Source organism: Chroicocephalus ridibundus, chromosome 1 (genome assembly GCF_963924245.1).
Source record: "Chroicocephalus ridibundus chromosome 1, bChrRid1.1, whole genome shotgun sequence".
In the NCBI taxonomy this organism is placed as follows: Eukaryota; Metazoa; Chordata; class Aves; order Charadriiformes; family Laridae; genus Chroicocephalus; species Chroicocephalus ridibundus.
The window spans coordinates 118894025-118915896 of record NC_086284.1 but is presented as its reverse complement, the minus strand read 5'-3'; the positions used below and the strand labels follow the sequence as shown (position 1 = coordinate 118915896).

At 38.1% G+C, this 21872-nt stretch overlaps 1 protein-coding gene across 4 annotated transcripts in view; it reads left to right on the top strand.

Annotated features, from left to right (window-relative positions):
• Positions 1-19955, top strand: part of EPHA6 (EPH receptor A6) — a 527645-nt gene extending 507690 nt beyond the window's left edge. For all 4 annotated transcript variants that reach the window (XM_063348777.1, XM_063348795.1, XM_063348787.1 and 1 more), the window contains 3 exons: positions 5969-6162; positions 8503-8652; positions 11747-19955. In XM_063348777.1, coding sequence (XP_063204847.1) covers positions 5969-6162; positions 8503-8652; positions 11747-11861 — 459 coding nt within the window. In that variant the 3' untranslated portion in view covers positions 11862-19955. The remainder of the gene's footprint in view (positions 1-5968; positions 6163-8502; positions 8653-11746) is intronic.
• Positions 19956-21872: the final 1917 nt, after the last annotated feature.

The following is a 21872-nucleotide window of genomic DNA, read 5'->3' as shown; positions in this document are numbered from 1 at the left end:
AGAGACTTTCTATCAAGTCCATTCAGCCCCACTATTCACCTCATGGGAAGAGGGTTTGAATGACTGGTAGGACCCTCACATAGAGTCCAAGTCGCCAGGTGAGAGCAGTGCACAACACAGACCTTCACTCCAGCTGCCTTTCCCTTTCTTTGAGTCTGGCTTCAGTCTGTCCTCTTCCCTTCTATCAGACCCTGCAATGTATCTGTTCAAGACCATGCCAGCAGTGAGAATTCATAAAGCAACCCTTCTATCTAGAGTATATTAAATATTCTGCTACAGCATGAAGATAGCAACATTTAATTACTCCTACATCCAAAATAGAAGTAACTCTTAATACAGAATAATGATGTGGGCCCTATGGATGCAGCTTGTGCTAATGATGCTGACTCCTGAGGGCTTTTCCTGCAGTTCAGCAACGCACAGCACAAAGGATTCCTTTTCTCCGGAGCCCTACCCACAGGCTTTCAGTGCCGAAATGTTAACAGTGAACACCTGTGACCTTCTAAATACATTTAGTAACTCTAAATGTCATTGGGAAATTTCAAGTTATTAGACATATTGTAAAGCGTATTTTGCTGGATATTGGTACATTTCTTTTAGTACAACAAATGACTCTGAATTCACATAAGCTTATTTTGGAGAAATAATAGGACTTTCCCAAAGGTCAGTGATACTGTACATATGTCAGGGAAAGTAACAGAGGAGGGGCATGCACTAAAAAGATTCATAAAAGACCCATTATGCAAACAACTATTAATAAGGTCTTACACAGGTATAGTCAGAGGTTCTGCTACAACAAAATGTCTGGCAACATTACCATTACAACACTTATTGTGTTTTGATCATAATAAAATTCTTCTCTAGTTAGCAATAAAACATTTATTGAATTGGGTGGGGGTTTTGTAAAGTACCAAAAGTTTTCCAAGTATGAACTCTCGAGAGACGGGTCCATTTTTTCACATTCCGTCTTACTAATTGCTTTACTAATTAAACAACTTCGTGAAATTAATGGCTCAGTAAGCGATGTTTTGAGTGGCTGCCAGTTAAATGCTCATTTCTTACATGGATAACATGCCCACCCCTACCCAAAGGGAGGCCATGCTGGGAGAGGTGAGTTCAGCGCTGTCTGACGCGGTGCCCGTTTGCCACGTGAACGCACCTTCAGTCAGATGAACAGTGGGGCTGAATTAAGTCTACCAAGGGTCTCTTGTCCAGCCCCTCAGTCACAGCACTCAGATCACGAAGAGCCAGCGCAGGTAGCACAGAGCTCAAGCTGATGCAAAGAGAAGTGTTAGACTGATACCTCCCCCCTCAACAAACCGAGTCTGATTTTCAGAGACTACCACTGCGCACAAATACCCATCGGGTCAGTGCGAGCCAGAGGGACTCAACACCTCTGCAAATCTAGCGTCCTCTATTTATATTGCTAAGCAGGGATTTGGAAGCTGAACTTCAGGCAACTGAGTTTGAAAATACCTCTCATATATTTTTTAATTCTGTAGACAGTGTAATGTAGAGGCTTAAAAATGTTATTAACTTTGAGAAATGTTCTTGTTTAAGTAAATAACCATTTTATTATTGTGGTAAGTCACTTCAGACCTGTGTTGATGCTGATTAATGCTCTTCTTAGATGTGTGGCAGGCACCAGAGGTGTCCATTAATTAGGGCTCCTGCACAGTCTGTCATGTCTTATTGCTTAATTAATAAACATTAGCTAAGATATTGAACTTTCCAAGGAAACTAGTGTACTGATGAACAGATTGTGTAAAGAGCCTGGCTTGCTAATGTTCATGTGAGGAAAGGAAGATTTATATTCCATGCATTTGGTTTGTAGAACAGCTGTGAATGAAGTCTACTGGGACACCTGTTTGAGGCCACTGTATAAATTAATGCATTTTGCAGAACTACAGTATTAAAAAAAAAAAACTATTTAATGGATTGTAATCAATATGCAAGAGAACTACTGTGCAAACGGAATAAAAGTCCTTACACTTATGAAAGTTTCTTGTAATAGTAAAAATAATTTACCCTAGTATAGTTCTTTCAACCCATAGATATCAAAACACTTGGCAGGCACCTGGGATCGGCTCCGTACCATGAGGTATGAACAGCTGCCTCTCTCTCCTGGTAGATTTTTCAGATGTCAGCAGGACACAGGGACAACGTCCCTCTGGACTTTCTTCTGTCTCAGTCGCATTAAAAAATCTGTCAGTTATCTTTCGAAAGCAAAAATCTATGTTACTGTTAATAATGAAACTATCAGAAAGATTACAGCTTAATTTTCAGATGCCATTTTTGCCAATTTCAAATGATCGTGAAACTAAAAATGCATAAATTTTATGTAGCAGTCCATAAAATATTTTTCAGATAACTTTGGTATCATAATTAATATTTAATATTAACTCTGTATTCAACCTTTACAGCTATTTCTAGCATCAAACAAAAATGATAAAATGTATTTAACAGGCTCCAGTGTTTAATATCATCTGTGTACAAAAATATATAAAAAGAACAGTCCCCTTTATAAACATAAACACCCAGGTATTAAAAAGCATGGAAATAATTAGCTATGTTACCTGTAAAAAATATTAATTTTCCTTTGGAGTGTATCTTCTCACCTGCCAAAAAGCGTTACTTGTAAAAATACACCCTGCCCATTTTACTCACCTTAACGCTGACCCACAAGACCTTCTACTATGTTTTAAACATGCTCGTCACTGAAAAGAAACCTGCAGCCTCTTTCTCAGGGGCTGACGGCAGCACAGCATATTTGCATGTTTTCTTCCTTTTGATACCCATCAAGCGTTCGTTACGAACCTAAAACTGGAGAGCAGCAATCAGCCTTTTTGCTAGCAGACTCGGGGCTTTGCATGTATAGAAACAAAGCTAATATTCCTATTCTTTCGGGTTGAAATAGATGGGACACTGATTCACCGATGTGGAAAGAGTTACGCTGATTGCTAGAGCTGTTGTTATATCCCTCTTGTGTATATACAGACATTTAGACCATTTCGCTATTAATGTGGTACTTCTTCAACCTTAAATTGGCAAGGAAAAAGGCACTTAAAAGATGTTAACATATATAATCTTTACTTATTATACAATATATGATTTTATATTACTGAGAAAAATGTAATACTTCTTCCCTTTTAGGTATGTGGATATCTAATTCCTCTGTGCAGAGATATGTGCTATGCAAGTAGCAAAGCGAGAGCTAAAATAAATAAATAAACAAGGAACTAAAAAGCTCTAATTCTTCCTTTGAGACTTGATTCCCACTGCAGTATTAGACATCACCTCTTTACTCTTGCTTCTTAGATTCTAAAAATAATACTTGCCTCACAAGGGATACTAATGAGGCAATATTTGCATTTTATTTTTAAAATGTGCTGGTATTAATGAGAAATTATAATTATCCCAGTACCAGCTGGCATTTCTCTTCATACTGAAATGTTCCTTTTGAACAAGAGACGAAACAAAATGCACTGTAACTTCTTTTCCAAAGATATGGTAAAATAGAATGTGTTAGAGAAAATATAATGTCTGGAAAATTGTGGTTGCTTTTGGGTTTTTCCTGAATAATTTATTTCAGAAAAACTTCATCAGCTCTCTATTGTTGCGTCAAGCAAGTGCTATATGTCTCATAAAAGTAGAGAAGCTTTCTCTTGGCCTTAAAAACAAAATACATTTCAGAAACTCATCGTTTACAATAGGTACAGTTAAATGTAAAGAGTAGGATATCCACATTTTTGGGCTGCTAAAGATTGCCTCTTCAGTGACAATTATCAACTAAGCCATACCCCCCACGCTGTAACAAGTACCTATGTTTTATGAAGCCACTTTGGACAGACTGCTTGAGATACCTGAGTTTTGACAGTTTTGTGAATATAATTTCATGCCCGTGGGGTTGAATTTGCCCCATCCTGACTCTGTGACAGGAGCAATCTGGGGGGCATATTCATCGTTAGGAGGCAAGGCTCTGGAGGAAATATTTCTCTGGCAATCTGATGGTGTTTTTTCCTCCAGCAGCTGTCTCGGCAGCCCAGATTTTGGACCATTGAAGTAAATCCCAGGGAGATAAACAAGTAGCCAGAAAGGCAGGTGGAAGGATTATCGTATTGACATATCATTAACTGCTAGATGTCACCTCTGTGTGTGCGTGGCCAGTCCTGTCTGCACGTGTGTGATCTCAGTACTCACAGGTGGATAAAATTCAGAGATCCATACGGCAAGTAATGCGGCCTTTGGAGTAGCCTGCACTTCCCAGCGCTGTTGCCAATAGGTCTGAAATTTATCCCGTGCAAATCCAATTCCCTGCCACATTGCAAACGCTTGTTTTTCGTGCGTTGGTGTTTCTGCCAGGATTCAAGAGGGCTATATGCACTGTAGGACCAAGTTGCCTCATTTTATAAAACTCAGACACCCAGCTGTGTACAGCTACAAAAGTCTTGTTCCATTTTCTACTGTGCCATGAAGGGGAGCTAAGGTCCCAATGTGGCTTCATTACTCTTATTTATTTGCATAATGCTTGCAGCATAAGCATTAGGCATTGCTAAACAGAGCCAACAACATTAATTCAGAATTGAAAAAGAGAACGAGGATATATTCCAGGATAATAAGACTGAATATATTGAAGCTACAGCTAGTGCTATGAAACATTGATTTGCTGTAAACAGTTTAATGTACCCCCTTCCAGCTGCATTAATATGTCTGCAGCATGTACATACATCTGTGTGAAAATGATAAATGTCTCCTTAAAGCAGAGTGGGTATAAATGCAGTAGGTATGTTTCTCATAAGTGCACTGTGTTATTATAAATATTGTGTACAATCATTCGTAGTGTAGGGAACATTTAGCACTGCTTGGATTTTTATGTGGGAGGGTTATGTACATGTGGTAGGGTTGGTCTTTTTCCTAGCTTTGTTTTTGATCAACAGCTTATTCTTTCCATTCTTTTATAGACAAGAAATCCTGACTGTGTAATTTCTATCATCATCCCCACTGCTACCACCACTCATTGCAGAACATAGTAACCTTTCCTCTTGCTTTTTAAATCTTGCATAGAAGGAAACCACATGGCTTTTCATGGATCTTATCTACTTTTGCTACCTCCTATCACACAGGGCTACTAATGTCCTTTTCAGACCATGTTTTCTGTTACCTATGTTACTAAAAACAAGCCTTCCTTCAGCTCTGATCAAATGTCATTTTTCATGCATGTGATTTATCTGTAACAGATCAGATCTGTTTCTTCCCAAATCCTGACCAAATGTGTTATTCAAATCTGCTGAATCTGAAAGTTTTTAGAACACTTTAGGACATGGGTAACACCATCATTTTATTAACTTCTGTTTAGCCATCAGCAGGTTGGACAGCTAGGTTTTTGAGAGAGGCTGTGCAAAATAATTTTGTGCTTCACTGTAACTCAGCATGTGGGATGTTGCTGGAATTTATCATACTCTAACCATCAGCAGAAACGTGTTATCACCAAGTAAATGTTCCAGGTGCTGCAATGTGCATTTGTAGCATTTGATCGTATCGTGACATTGCCACACACTAACACTTTGTCAGGACGCAAGTATTGGAGCATCCCAGTATGCAGTGGCCATACGAGGTTAGTTTGTGGCCCCGTGAGTCCATTCAGTACAGCATCGACCTGCAGGCAGATGAAAAAGATAGTGATACTCGTTCATTCTTGCCCCTCCTCCTCCTTTCTTGGCTGTTTGAAGAGGATGGTCGGAAAGCCTAAAAAAATGCCTAGTGTGTTTCATATGCCTACAAAATACTTCGCATCTCCTCTGGTCACACTCCTGCCAGTTCCGATTCCCTGAGTGAAGCCCCAGCAATGCATAAAGTGAGGGTGGCTGTGCCATTAATTGTTATCACTGGTTTCTAATTGCCAAATTTACACTGTCCTTTCAGCATTTAACTCTAATGCTCAGTAATCATACGCATTGTATTTCTTCAGGTTATACTGTCTATCGAAGAAGGCTACAGGCTTCCAGCCCCCATGGGCTGCCCAGCTTCTCTTCACCAACTAATGCTTCACTGCTGGCAAAAGGAGAGGAACCACCGTCCAAAATTCAGTGATATTGTCAGCTTCCTAGACAAACTGATCCGCAATCCGAGCACCCTTCATACCCTAGTGGAGGATGTACTTGTGTAAGACTTTTCGGTACTTTTTTTGGTATAACACATGGTAGCTATCATTAGATATTTTAGGGTGATATAGTAGGAGTGGGAGAGAGCCTCAACGTTCTGAATTCTGAAAGCTATGTGGGAGTTCAAATAACTTCAAGCCCCTTTTAAGATTTGCTTTATTGTTAATAAACTGTTGTATAAGGATTTTTTTCTTAATTCATGCAGCTTATATTACGCATTTTTCTTTTTTTTTTTTTTATTTGTCTGAGCTCTGTTTGTGCACTGTCTGACCTTAATCTTTGTGAATCTCTTTGTTCATTTTTTTTTGGTGCTTCTCCTGTGTGCTTTTTTTCTCTTTGTAATTTTTTTCTCTATTCAAGAGCCTGTCTCTCCATCTGACAGTGCTCAAGCAATTTCTGAACTGCCTTGGAGTAATTTCCTGCGTAAAGCAGTTGTGTCTTCACTTGCTAAATCTTTATTTATCTGCAGAAGAATGGCAACAGTGACCAAGTAAGAGATTATGCTATCACCATTCCACAACAAATTCTTGATGGTGTTGTCCAGTGTTTTTTTCATTAATAATGTTACAGAAATGAATGCAGCCACAGGACAGGCAAGGCTGTGGTGGAGGAATTCGTCAATTTTTGTAAGCCTATCGATCCAAGCTGTCCCTGGATATCAGCTGGAATCAGTGAAGGTCTAGGTGGCCTCACTCCCTTCCTTAGCTGAAATTCACCTTAAGATAAAGGTGCTTTCATGGAGACCCCCCTGGGTTTATAAGGGGTTCTCAATGCCTGGGTAGGTCTTGCTGAGAGCATCAGTGAGTTAGGGGATATTTGATATGGTTTAGAGAAAGGCTGAGTAACAAGGCAAAGACTGAGGCTGGTCTCTTGCTGCGGGAAAGGCTGAATGGGGAAGTTACTAGGAAAACATAGAGTTAGGGCTACAGCCTTTTCATCTACCACAAACTAGTGGAACTTACGGGATTTAATGCCCATATGCTAGTGGCCATTAGTGGTCTCTATGTGTATGTGTATATATATATATATATGACTTGCTACCTGCTGCTTGCATCAGACTAATGCATTTTTATCTATCCTTATTTTAAAACATTACTTAAGATCTAAAAATTTATGCCTGTTTCCCTGCAGTTGAGTTCTAATAGAGCTCACTTGCATGGGAAAGTTTTTCCCTTCATTTGTGAATGCTCGATGCAGTCAATCAGAACGATTATTGTGTTACTGTTAACTTACAAGGTCAGCAGTTATTCTGTAGAATCATACAATCATAGAATAATTCAGGTTGGAAGGGACCTTGGTAGGTCTTTAATTGAGGCTTGTACTTAACAGTGTTCTCCTGTCCTTCAGTTTTTCTCTCTATAGTTTTGATAATATGAATGAAAATCAGTGTGTTTAATGTATCTGAGTATGTGTGGTTGAAACGCAGTATGTTGAGATTCTAGGGTGTGTTGCTTCCTACATTCTACATAAGTCATGTTCCATCGGTTTATGTCGGGTGGCTTTTGCTGTCTACATTTTCATTTTAAATAAATTATATCTTTCTCCTATAGCTATCATAAAGCTTTTATAAACAGCAGTGTGCTTCTTCTGCATTCTGTGCAGAAATGTGCAAAGTCAATGGAAGTTGTGAGCCCTCACCAGTGTTGTACACAACAGAAAACTCGAAATATATGCCCCAAAACTGGAATCTTTCTGTTTCAGTTGTGATAATATTAGGGGAAAGAATGGAAACAGAAATGTGACTAAATTAGCTCCTTCATTTCTATTTGCTACTCCATATAATTCTACGTAAAAGCAAAGATAGAAAATTTTATTCTTTTGCTTCTTTTAGAGTTAGTTTTGGATTTTGAACACTGTAATCAAGCATTGCCATTTCATAATGGTATAGCAATAAGGAGCCACTTGGGGGTTTTTTTTTGTAGATAAATGTAAAAATTATCTCTCAGTGTTTTAATATTTTTAAATTGTATCTCATGTTAAACTCTATTTGTCTACTTTGACTACTGTATCTGTAAATTATTATCATCCTGAACACATAAGATCCGTAAAGAAACACACTGTGGGAACAAGAAACAAGAGTAGTGGGCGAGGTCTATTCCTCACTATTACTGAGCTGCAGTGCTTTAAAAAAATGTATTGTCTAAGTTGTACAACTTGGCAGACTGACATGACTTGTAAGTTTTAGACAACAGGTTAAAGAGATCCTTGGTTAAGATCTGACCTTTACAGCTCAGGCTCCTCTCTTATTCTTTCTGCCTTTTAATAAAAACAATGTCTACCAGAGTAAATCAGGTGTCATATTTTGTACTGCTTTAGTAACCTTTGCATTTTGTTTTTACAGAATGCCAGATTCACCTGGTGAGGTTCCAGAATATCCTTTGTTTGTTTCAGTCAGTGACTGGCTGGACTCCATAAAAATGGGTCAGTATAAAAATAACTTCATGGCAGCAGGTTTCACTACTTTGGATATGGTTTCAAGAATGAGTATTGAGTAAGTATGTAATCTATTATCCCGACAATGACTAATCAATCTGAATTTCTTTGGATGCTGCAGAGGTGAAATTATTGTGATGTATGCAACACTGCTTTTGTTTCCTTTCCCACCTAAGCTAATAAAAGTCTAATTTCTTACCAAAATGATGCAGCAGAAAGGTGTGATTAAGAGACCAAGAACAATCTGATCCAGTTAAAGATGTCCCTGCTTACTGCAGGGGGTTGGACTAGATGACCTTTAAAGGTCCCTTCCAACCCAACACATTCTCTGATTCTAACTGACAGTTTCATTCTGTGGCCATACCAAACACCGCCAAAGGTCAGGCAGAGAACATCCTTAAATGATTCTTGGGGAAGCAGTTTTGACCTAGAAAAACTTTGACCTTGATTTGCCACTGAAATCAGTGGCAAAAATCTTTATTTGCTGTGAAAATCATCAAGCCCGTGTCAGTCCTCATGTGGGAGTTGTTCCATGCCTTGCTGCCCTTCTTCAGCCATCTCTGACTCCCCTCTATCATTTTTTAAATGAAAGCACTGCACCCAGTATATAAGGAATTGGGCAAACTATAGATTAATATGGTAGCATAATGATACAATCTATTTTGTTCTTTATTCCCTTCCCATTAATTCCTAATCTTTTATTTGATGCTGGGACTATCTGTATTCATAATGGCAATGGTCAGTTAAGACTCGGTAATTTTACATGTGAAGTTAGGACTGGTTTTATCCCGTGTGTATCACTTCACCTACATTGAATTTCATCTGCTGCTTTATGGCATTAGTCTTATAAGATCCTTCTAAAACTCTTCTCAGCTGGCCTTTTTCCTTACTGCCCTGCACAATTCAGTCTCACCAACTGACTTTTTCACCTCTGTGCTCACCTGTTTTGCCAGACCATTTACTGATTTGCTGAACAGTAATGTTCGACATTATGCCAGCATAGGTCCCTGCAGGTTTCCATTGATCACTACGTTGTAAAACCTGACAATTTATTCCTAACCTCCTGTCTTTAAACCAGCTATTTAGTCATGTAGACACCTTCTTATGCCATAGCTCCTTATTTTCCATATTAAGTTTTGATGAGGAAGCTTCTCTGAAGCTTTTGGAAATCCAAGTAGCGTGTATCAAATGGCCTTCATCCATATGTATGCTGACGCCTCCACTGAAAACAAATAATTTTATAAAATAGGACTTCTCTTTGTAAAAGCCATAGTGATTCGAGTAGATCATTTATCCAAGCATCCAATAATTCTGTACTTTACTGTATTTTCTGTTATGCCCTGTAATGATTTCAGGCTCACAGATCTGTAGTTCCCCAGATCTACCCTGGAAACTTCTTATTTTGCCTGGCACCACTCTCCATGCCTCAGGCACCGACAAATTTTTAACCAAGTGGAGCAGAGCTGAAACCTTCCTTGCTCACATTCCTGTTAGCAATTCTACTACTTCATCCCTGAACTCTTTTAAAACTCTTGGCTATATATAGTCGTGTTCTGGAGGTGGGTTGTGGCTTGCTTTTTCAGTTTGTCCTATAACCGCTCCTGCAGTCACTTCAACTTCAGACAGATCCTCCGACAAGTACTCCATAAAGGTTCTGGCATGGTAGTCACTTCAATTTCTTACACAGTGAATATCAACTCAAATAATTGGTTTAGTCTTCTGCCAGTGGCCAGTCTTTCAGTGCTCTTTTATACCCAAATCATCATTAGACTCTACAGAGGCTCTGGCAGGCTTCTTGTACCCCCTTGAGCTTGCAAAAAGATTTATTATGAGTTTTATTATTCGTTGTCTTTTTCTGGTTGTTCCCCGAGGTTTTTTTTTAGCCTGCCTTACTGTGCTTTTACAGATAATCTGCCTAAGGTTATCATCCTTTCTACTTCCTTTCTTTAGATACCACTTCAGCTTTTTGAAAGATTTCTTCTTCCTTCAAATAACCTCCATTACCCTAGGCCTCCTGGCTTCCTTCTGAGCTTTATCAGGCCTTCCTTGATAAAGGCTATGCATTGTTCCTGCATTTCTAATGCCAATCCCTCCTGTAAAGGTTGATTCTTTTAGCTGACTCTTTTTAGCTTCTAAGATGCTCAGTATTTTTGCATAGTCCCTGCTGACCTTAAGTGCTGTGTATCATCCCCTAGGTGGATGTTAAGCTCAAGTACAGAATAGTTGCTGCTATCCAGTGGCTCTTCATCTGGAGGATACAGAGCTGGGTATCTTGAACTGCAAATCTGAAACTCAGAAAGGTCATGCCTCATCCCATGGGCTCCTTTACTAGCTATATTGTTAAATCATTTTTTAGGGTATCTAAACAGGTGATGTCTATGCTGTGTCCCAGTGTGGGATTCGCGCAATTGACAGGGTTTATCTGAAGTTTCCTGCCCTCGCCACCTCTGTGATCTTTCTCAGCATATTGCAGTTGGTGAAGTTTAGAGAACAACTGAACTAGTGGATTGTGCTGGATGCTGAGGGCTGTTAACATCATTCCTGCCAGAAATTCAGGCTCTGCAGGTGAGCTACCTGCTCTGGGGTGCAGGTCTAGACGAGATGAAGGGAAACCAGGAGGGAAATCCGGGTCGAGCCGGAATATTCACTGCTATTCTGATCTTTAGACCATCTCTCACCACCATTCCCCAAATCATCAGAAGCACAGCCTGTTATTTCAGTCTCAGGACTGCAAGAGTGAGTGTATCAGCCCTATTCCTTTGCAAGTATGAGTTGAGTGGGAAACATTTGTTACTAACACATTACTAGAACTGGGCTATTAGAACCCACTTCTTAGGCTCTTCCTCCGGATTTGGAAAAATTACTTGACTGTATCACAACAAATACCATGGCTTTAAGATTTTTTTTATTATTATTATTATTATTATTATTATTATTATTATTATTATTATTATTATTATTTCTTAAATGGCTGTCTTTAAAAATTTGGAATTGACAGGTGCGGAAAACTTGAACATTTGTAGCTTTCTTGTATGTCCCAGTCAGGAAGGTAAGCTGTCCTGAAGTAGAGCGATTCATCGTATATTTATAGTCTTTTGTGTGCAAGAGGCTTTATTATACTTGCACCCGAGATGAAACTTTTTATCTTACAGTGACATTAGAAGAATTGGAGTTGTACTCATTGGACACCAGAGACGAATAGTCAGCAGTTTACAGACTTTGCGGTTACACATGATGCACATACAGGAGAAAGGATTTCATGTATGAAAGTACTAGAATCAACTGTGTTTTGTGCCTCAGCATTTCTAAAATGGAAAAATATTCTCATTCTTCCCTTCTGCTCTTCCCAACTTCAAGAACTGCAGTCTCCTCTTCAGACTATAAAAGTACTTCTATGTTAATGCTTCCAAACTGGAATTTTTAATCACACTGCATAGCTCCTCCGCCAGTTATCTGCCGATAAAATCCTGGCCTACTGCAAGACTCTTGCTACACATTGATGAATAACTCAGCATGGATGTGTAACTTTGTATAACAGTATTTGGGAAACTTTCATGAACTTACTTGAAAGTAGTAATCTATTTGGCCTGGTGTGGCTTCTTTATCGATGTATTTAGAGTTTGCTGGTAGATCAAAAAGTATTTGACTTCTTTCATGTTCTGTGACCATGTAACTTCCAATACCAAATGTGCAATCAAAAAGAAGTTTGACATAAATATTTATTTTATCTCTTAACTAAATCCAAATGTATGGATCCTATCGTTATATTACTTTATGATAGTTTGAATGCTGGTAAGCCGGTGCCTCAAAACCTTAGTATTGTTTGCAGAAATGATTAATGATTTTATGTACCGAGTTTTCATTGTGTGAACAATTGGGAGGATAGTGAGAGTTTGAAATCTTAAGGTCCTTGATTTTTAATTACTTTAGCACTCGACACTTTTTATGCTTTAAATTTTAGATTAGGTTGGAAAATTTGTTCATCCTTGTGATTCTTCACTACCCTAAACCTTCGGGGTTTTAGTAATACTCAGCATTAGCTTCTACTACGTGGCAAAATATCGCTGGAAAACTGATTGTAATGTTTCCATAACCATGTGTAAATCATGGTTGTCAGCTATATTGTGGCCATGCAGACTTCAGAAGGCTTTCTGTTCCAAAAATGCAGGCCTCCGCTGCTTGAACTAAGCGTAATTTCCACCAGTGGTAGTAGACCTGAGAGGGACAGCCATCAGTGGGGCGACGTGCTTATTCCCATGGAAGCATGCCGGACGTATCATCCTCCAGTTAAGGGCAGTGGTACAACCACCAACGAATGCTGGAAGTTACACGCTGTGGTATTCAGTTACCTTGTACATAGGCAGAAAAGGAGATGTAGGACAGCAGTGTAATATGTTGCCTTGAGTCTACTTCTAACTGCTTTTAGAAGTAAAAAGCAGACTCTGCAGAAATGGAGCTCTGGTTACTACGGGCTAGATCTTCATTTAGTACTGATATCTAAATGACATCGAAGTCAGTTACCTTTAGAACTCTTCAATAGCCATATTTACATGCAAGAAAACGGCTGCAAAGGCCTAACATAATATTTGTACCTCTCTTCAGACTTACAGCTTTCATGTTTTATTCAGACAACTTACACAGACTACATTTCCAAACTTTTGCTGGGCTACACTTCCAAACTTTTGCATGGGATATGCGCTACTGGGAAGAGGGGAAGGAGCGCATGTCTGCATGCTGTGGAAGTCACACACAGATCTACATGCATGTCACATGTAAACTGGGTGCAGATGCTTTTCTTGATTTACACATAGTTTGGAGGACGTTTTTGAGTTACATGGCGTTCCAATATACTCAAGCATTATAACTCTTCCCTTAAAACGTGCATTTGGGTAATTAATATAATATATGTGTATATCAAAATTAACTAACTACTTTATGTAATCATAATGATATTTACTGCTTAATTTACAGCTTGTGAATCAAAATGTATTTCCTAACTCTTGGAAAAGGCTGCCATTGTATATTGGTGGCAAAGAAGGAAAATCAGAAAGCAACTCAGAAAAGATTATGCTTCCAACCAGTTCAGAGTAAGACACGCTAGGCCTGAATCACTGTTGTCACTTTATGTTGGAATAACTGCATTAATTTCAGTGGGATAACAGTAGTGCAATAAGTAAATTTTCCTTCCTTTCATTAAAAAAAATAAACAGACTTAACTGAGGAACAAGTTTTCTAAAGATCAGGATTCTCCGGTGTTCTACAATGCCAATTTGATGAGTTTGTTTAAAGACGGGGCAGCTCCAGTCCTATTCTAGCAACAAAGGTAATTTTGCCAGCATGGGGAGTCCCACTGAACTCAGTAGGACTGTACAAGCACGTGCATTTTGCACGATCACAGGCCTTTGGTGAGGAAAAAAAGCAATGTTTCTTTTCTGTGACTGTTATTTGAAAAACTCTGCCCCAATTCCGCATCTGAATAATTGTCTGCCCCAATTCCGCATCTGAATAATTGTTATGGCAAGAAAATCGTACTTACCTGAGGCCTTTTAAAAAAATACTGTCATGACAGAGTAATTTAAAAGTTTATTTTCCTTTATCGTTTTGCTATCCATTTTGCCTGTCATTGCTTCTGTGGCTGGCAACGTGACATCCATGGAAGGAGCCTCTCTCACAACTAAATACATTACCGAGGAGGTAGGAGTCTGTTAGTTGTTAATGGGGTTTGAAAATTACTCATAACTAATCCAAACCATGTATGTGCACTTTTCATTCTCCTTTACATGTTTTTTCATTCCTGGTAGTGCGAATGCAGAGCAGCGTATTATGTGCATACAACCTGGATATATTTCATGGAAATTAATTTCCAAATTTATCACACTACTGAAAATATATTTTCAATAGAAAAAATATAACAATGTTAAAACATTTATTAATCAGATATATTTTTTATATAAACAAGAGTTTGGGTAACCAGAAAGGAAAGAACAAGGGGTTCATTGGGTGAGGATGTTTATTAAAAACATTGTAAATCCAGGATTTTGTGGGTTTATATGGCTTGGAGTTTTTGTTGTTGTTGTGGTGCAGTATGACACTTTTATATTAGTTATCTTGAACAAATTTACATTTTGCCCATATTGAAACATTTTATTTGCTCTTGCTCTGATTGCAAGCCTACTCTTGTTTTGGTTTCATTTGGGTTTTTTCCTAATTGTTTCATTTAAAAACGAATTAAAAACCAGCAGGGGTTATTTTTCAAATGTGAGCTTAATTCTGTGCAGGCCACAAATATATATATGAAATTAGAGTAACTTTCTTTGTTACAGGGGGTACTTTCTTCAGATGAAAAGTAGCTCTAGTTATCCTGCATATTGCAGTGTACAGTTAGAGTTAAAATTTAAAAAATTTAAGCAAATCTAGTAGGCTGTTCTTTAGAATGTGGCCCACATTGCAGAGTGCTTCACGACTAAAAGTACTCATTGAAAGTTCACAAAATAAAGTGTGCGTGATATGCAAGCTAAAAAAAAAGGCATTAAAATGCAGACATAAGGAAATAGTTATGTTATTTACAAATAATATCCATGTGTAGATTTTTCTCATAAAATCCATCCATCTGTACTGTTACCACTACTTGTGTATCACTTAAGCCTCCAAAACACAGTTTAAGTGAGGGCTTTGACTGCTGAGCAGGACCAGGTCAGTGTCTCTTGGCCGACAAGTGCACTGTCCCAGCTCACCATCATGTGCCAACCACAGTGCTTCCAAAGTTGACTGAGAAGCAAGTTGGATGTCCATGCAGCCAAGCAGGGCGGTCATCTAGCATGGAAAACATATCAGTCATCCTTACTCAAGCTATCCCCAACTTGTCAGTCAGAGCCCTGAGACCTACTGTGGGGAAGTCTTCACCTCACCTAATTTTGGAGGCCTGCATTTGAGCTAGTCATCCAAGGTTCCCTTTTAATCAATGAAGATAAGTGGGCCCTTGTAGAATGTGAATCATCTTACAAATGTAATTATTTACTTCTGGGTTAGATGAATTGTGCCATTCAAAGAGATCAAAATGACTAGCTCATATCCAGGCATCTGTGTTTGGTCAGGTGAATGTCATGCATTGATTGTATCCAGTGTGTACGCTGAACCCATGGAAAAGAGGGGATCTTGTCCATAATGCTGGTGTTAAAATTGAACAAGTAGCAGCAGAAGGTTTAGTAGATTTTGCTCATGAGGTGTTTGCACATTGAAATTACTGAGAAGCAATGGGACTCCATGAGGTGAAAGGAAGAGAACTGAGCGATGTAATTGAGTTTTTTCTTAAGCACAAGTTACACTTTTTGTTTCCCATGAATGTAAATTCAGTGTCTCTCCAATAAAAGCTTAGACACGTGCTATGCTTTAAGACATCAGCCAAGACGTTTCAGCATAAGGCAATCCTTTAATTGCAAATAGTGCACTCAACAATAAATTCAATAAAAATGGACAAAGCATTCTGTGTCCAAAATTGTGTTAGGTATTAGCTGGATTGTACTGACATGGAACTCATAGACTGTAGTACTTTGATTTTTCTGTAATTTAAGACTGACTATCCATTTTCCAATTTTTATATGATGAGCCTAATACTGGGCTTCATTAATTTCTTTTTTAATGCAAATTCATACAGGATCCAAACATGGGTCATAAGTAACATCCAGATGTCCTTTATTCAGATGCAGTAGAGATTTACTATGTGGAGTAGCTGGGACTGTGGAGGTACCTAGTAAGACTGTATTAACCACAGCAATTTTGATCTTAGAATGACCCCATGGGACCATATCAGCCACCGAGGTAAAGCAGTATAGAACATATTGAACTTGTGTTGAAGACCAGTTGCTAAATTTCAGCAGGCCCCATTCCAAACTGAGGCATGTATTAAGCTGTTTTAACTCAGCTGATGGAATGATTCTATAAGACACGTTCTGGCAGCTGAGAATTTCTCTTATGAACACAGGGTATCTGTAGCTAACCCATCATGGGCTCAATCTTGGAATATGTCCAACAGAGAGTGGAAAGGAGGTCTCACTTCTAATCCAGTCCAACACATCTTTTAGAGTAACAAAAGTTAGTATCATAATAAAAAGTCTGTCTTCCATTGCATCTTCTAGGAAAAGTATTAAAACTAGAGATACTTCACTTACGGCATTTGCACATGGTTGAAGAGCACTGTATTCTGTGAAACAGTTTTCTTCCGGAATACCCTTGTTCACCAATTGTAATTGATCTCTTCTGAATAAATGGCAAATACAATAATCTTTTTTTTCTTTTTATAATGGTACTATTGTTATTTTTTGAGAGTGAGGGAAAGATGTATTGGGCTGGGCTAACACTTAGTAGGACAATGGTCTTGAAATCTCTTGGAGAGACAAATGAATCAGCACTGAAGAAGAAAAAAAAAATCCCTAAAGCCTACAATAGGGTGAAAAAGGAAGAACTGTCTGTATTGTGCTAAGGAGCTCTAACAAAACCCAAAAGAGTTGCATAAGACAGTTCCATGCAGTTACAGCTCATAAATACCTTCTACCATCACAAACTGTATTTAGTGGTGCATACTGCTCATCCATGAGTGCTATGGTTGTATATAGTTCCTCAGATTATGGACCAGGATACGCTGAGCACGTTATAAAATATTTGTCTATATGTACATAAAGAATTGTAAATACAATGTGTATCATAATGGCTGAGATTTGTCAAGCCTACAGAATTAATTACCTAACTCCCAATAACGCTAATGGGGTTGATCTACTCCACTGGCTTTTAAAATTTTTAACAGCATGCACTGTATGTGTATAGTACTTCCAAAACTTCCTTGGCTTATTATCTGGAAATGGATAGCCTCCCTTTTCCTCTACAGGCAGAAAAAACGTTTTCAAACTGGTTTACAGAAAGCTGCCTGGTCACCTGACGCTGACCCTTATACCACCACCACACCAAACACGCTTTCTACTTATTCTCTGTACAACTAATTACTGTAGAAATCATCAGTGATCATAAAGAGGAAGCAAGGTGCCCATGAGGCAGCATCTCTAGTAAGAGGTAGTCCATGCTATAAGAAGATTGAGGCCCTCTGCTGATGTCACCAAAGATATTTAAACAGTATATAAATTATTTTCTTTTAAATAGCCATTTATAGACACTTATGAGGTTAAAATGAGGGGAATTTTCAATGGAATATGAGTAAGGATATGCCAATATAAAAAGATGTGCTGAATTTTAGAAAGGAAAACCAACAAAAATGGTTGATGAAAAAACATGAGGTTAAAAAATGGATTAGAGCTAAAATATATGTACATATTTTATATGTGAAATAATATAATGCCATTCAGTGAAATCTATTTGTGTGTATGTTTCTTTAAATATTCTACATGAGAGTCTCTTACCCTTCTTTCGTGCAAGAGATTTCCCAAGTACATCTCTCTTCCAGAAAAGTTTGGCGTATTATCTGATATGAAATATCAGAAATGAAAACCTGTGTAATTAAACTGGAATAAAAAATGCCAAGTCATGATACTGAAGATATGGAAAAAATATATTTAAAAGATCAGTCTAAAAATCACTTGAAGTTTTCACAGCTGTTCTACTTTGTTCCTGTCCAAAATTCTGACCTATGTCTATGCATCTGAGCGCCTCAGTAATAATGTATGTACTGTGCCATGCTCAGAAACTCCCGAAACAGTTACAGTTTTGTGTTTGTGCTGCTTAATTCATATTAGAAGGCCTATTAGAAAAGGGACTATTTACATGAGTAGAATTAGGCATAAAGGACTTGCAAATCCAAGTCTCTAAAATATTTCTAAGGCAGCATGAGATAACATTATTTGATCTTTTTTTTTTTTAACTTCAATACCACATATGGTTTCCTTGAGGAGTCCAGTATATTCATTGATACGATCACAAAACCTCCTGCGCATATTGTTCTCAATATGTGAGGAAATATTGCTGACTTTTTGCTTTCTTTGGGAAATACTACACGTCTTGGGAAATATTAACCTCTAACATGCACGTCAGCAAGCTGATTGCAAATTTGTGAATAAACCATAATATTATACTAATACTTCTCGTCATTGACAATTCAGTGAAGAACTGCTAAGCAGCAGCATGTATGTTGAGCAGTAGATAAACGAAAACCCTGGGACTAAAATACACAAATCAAAGAGAAATCTAGCTCTCTGTGTGATGCCTGGGGCCTTGGTTGTATAGAAAGAAACCTTGAGTCTAGGATTCTGGAAAATCAAATTTGGGGAACATCTACATTGGAATCCCAAAATATTCATTTCTGGTTGTGAATGATGAAAAAGTGCCCATTGAAACAGTCTAGGGAGTATTTTCATAGTATCATTACCGTGTAATGCTGAGGCTCCTCTACAGCAGTGATAAGAAAAAAAAAATCTATTTGCTGGTTTTTCAGGGTCTGGCCTATGACAATAAAACAGGTACAATTGTCACCGTTTAGATTAGAACCTCCAGTAGACACAATTCTGTAACTGAAGGACCTCTTATTGCATACTGGCGTTTTTGAGAGGAACCTAAATAAACAGTAGAGAGTAAAGCTATCCAGTTAAAAATGGCTTACAAACCGAATTTTTGGTTTTCTCTCATTCAGACTGAGCTCTACCCGAGAATGATTAAGAGGCAAAAAGGAAAAACAAAACAGGATTATTTTTTTTAAGCAGCTGAATGCTCTGAGCTGTATAACTTAGCATCACAGTACCTTTATGTACTTTCTGTAGATTTGTAGGTTTTGTAGGTTTCTGTAGATTTGCGTGGAATGGATGGGCTCATTTAATAGGGGAGAAAAGAGTGCACTGAGCATAAAAGACAATGCTACTACCTCAGGGGTGCAATGAAATAGATTATGGCTACCTTCAACATGGCAGAGCTGAACTGCAAGGTACAAAAGGTGGTTGCTGCACTTCTGTTTTATCTGGAATCAGCTACTATCTCTGAGTTTGGAATAAGTATTTAAAATGACCTACACATCTAATAGAGTATCTAACAGAAATGTTTTTGGGGTTTTTTTTCCCCTAGAAAATGCCCCAAAATCCTGGATTTAAATTCAGGATAAAACCATCATCCCCATCAAACAAACAGAACCTACAAAAAATAGGATTCGTCTATCTTTCTTCTTTCCTAAACATATACCGTTATGCAATACGATCTCCCCTTCATAAGAGAAGTTCTAGCTGATAATTTGCCTCTTTGAACAAGTTGTTTCATACTCCTAGTGCATTGCAGTGTAAGTTTTGAGACTTACCAGTTAATGAAAGGCACAGTAGCAAATTAAATAACTAATGCCCTCCTAGTGTTTCTGTCTACTGGACTCTTTTGTTAATTCCCTCTCTCAAGAAAACCATCCTGCTCTAAAATTCCTAACAGGTAAACATGTACGCATTTTAAAGCTTATGGCCATGATTCCCTATCTGCCTCTCCCCAAGAAACAGCTTTGAATTGGCAGTGTAGCATTTTTAGTACCATTTCTTTTGCAGCAATTTCTTCTCCCAACTTTTCTACATAAGGTAGAGAGGGCTATTTCAGATTAAAAGTGGGAAAAGTTGTTTCTTGGTTAACTCTGGTGAAGGAACTGGATTCAGTCAGTACTTCAGTATATGTTGCTCTTACCCGCAGCCTTGCATCTGTTTCTGTTGAGGCCATTGTCAAAATTCTCTGATGGTATCAGTTACATCACACACGGTGATGCCACGACTGAAAACCCAGAGACTAACAAAAAGGGCTTGTTCATGTTTAGTGTGGTATAACTCCTACTGACTTCGGTAACAACAACAGATAGATACTCTGCACTTCTCAGGATTGCATCTGCAGTTTAACAAGGGAAAAAAAAAATCTTTAAAAGATCATCTGAAACCCTATTTACTGAAAGGTAATAGTTTATTTTCTAGCAAAGCAACCTTCATTGATCAAGTTGGAATTAATTGTTTTAATTTTGTCATCAGATTTTTTAAAAAACAAATCACTTACAGAAAAAAATACAAGAAAAATATTTGACTACCTTCCAAAAATTAGCTTTGATTTACTCTTGGAAGATAACGTGGTTGGTATGTTTTCTCAGGATAGCCTCTATTTCTGTGTGTTGATTTTAAACGTATCTGAATTAAAAGGGGGTTTAATCTCTGTCTCTTCTGTGAAATTAGATTGTACACAACTAAATATGACCGCTCTTCATAGTTTGCTGTTCTAGCATAGCCATAAAATGTATCAATGTATGTGTATATATGAATAACTACTTGATGACAGACACTTTAGATTATATATTTAAGCAGCCATGTCAAAACTTTAAAGGTAGACGGCTTCAAAAGTAATGGTATAATCATAATACTCGCAAACTATTTTACAAACAATCCGTGGCCTCAGCACAGATCTCGTATCCTTACCGGTAGTCTGAAACCCACCTTTTCTTTAAAGACCCCAGATCACGTTTGTTTTGTGGTTGCTTCTTTTCCTCTTACCAAGATGTATTTGAACAATGACAACTACCCGTGACTCAGTCTTCACCATTCATCTCACAGAAAAGCAGCCTTGGTACTGTACCTCGAAGCTGTATCTTCATCGGTCTGAACTCGCGTAGCATTGCACACAGCAAGCACGATCTGCTCATTCTGAGAGACTGAACATTTCACACCTGGTCTCGTTGTTTTCCCCCTGGGAATGCCTCACTGTTCAGAATGACTTTTCCTCACGTAATATATCTCCCGTACGTGTTTCCCCCTGGGACTGCCTCACCGTTCAGAATGACTTTTCCTCACATAATGTATCTCCCATACATGTTCCCACTGCATTTTTTCTTTCTGCCTTTTTGCCAGTTTATAACAGTATTGTAGGAATAGCCATGAAATAAAAAGCTTAATATACTGATTTGCAGTCCCAAGGGGAATTTACATTAGAAGTGAAGTTGTTATTATTTACTGAAAAGTGGTGTTATCTTTTTTTTAATTATTATTATTCTATTCCTATGATAATATGATGTTCCATGTAAATTTTCATGTGCTGGCATGCCTACAAGTTAATAGTGTAATAGAATGCTCAGCTCTCAACATTAGGGTGTTTTTAAGGTGAATTGCATTACATATGCCATCTCTTTGCAGAAAGAATATGGGGTTTGGCAAAGCTACCTGCTGAGCAACATAATAAGATTTTTGTACAAAGTACAAGTTACTGATTATTATTGTATTTTATTTTTCTATGATTTCCTAAGAGGCATTATCAGGTCTTACAAATGGGGTAAGCCTGTTTATT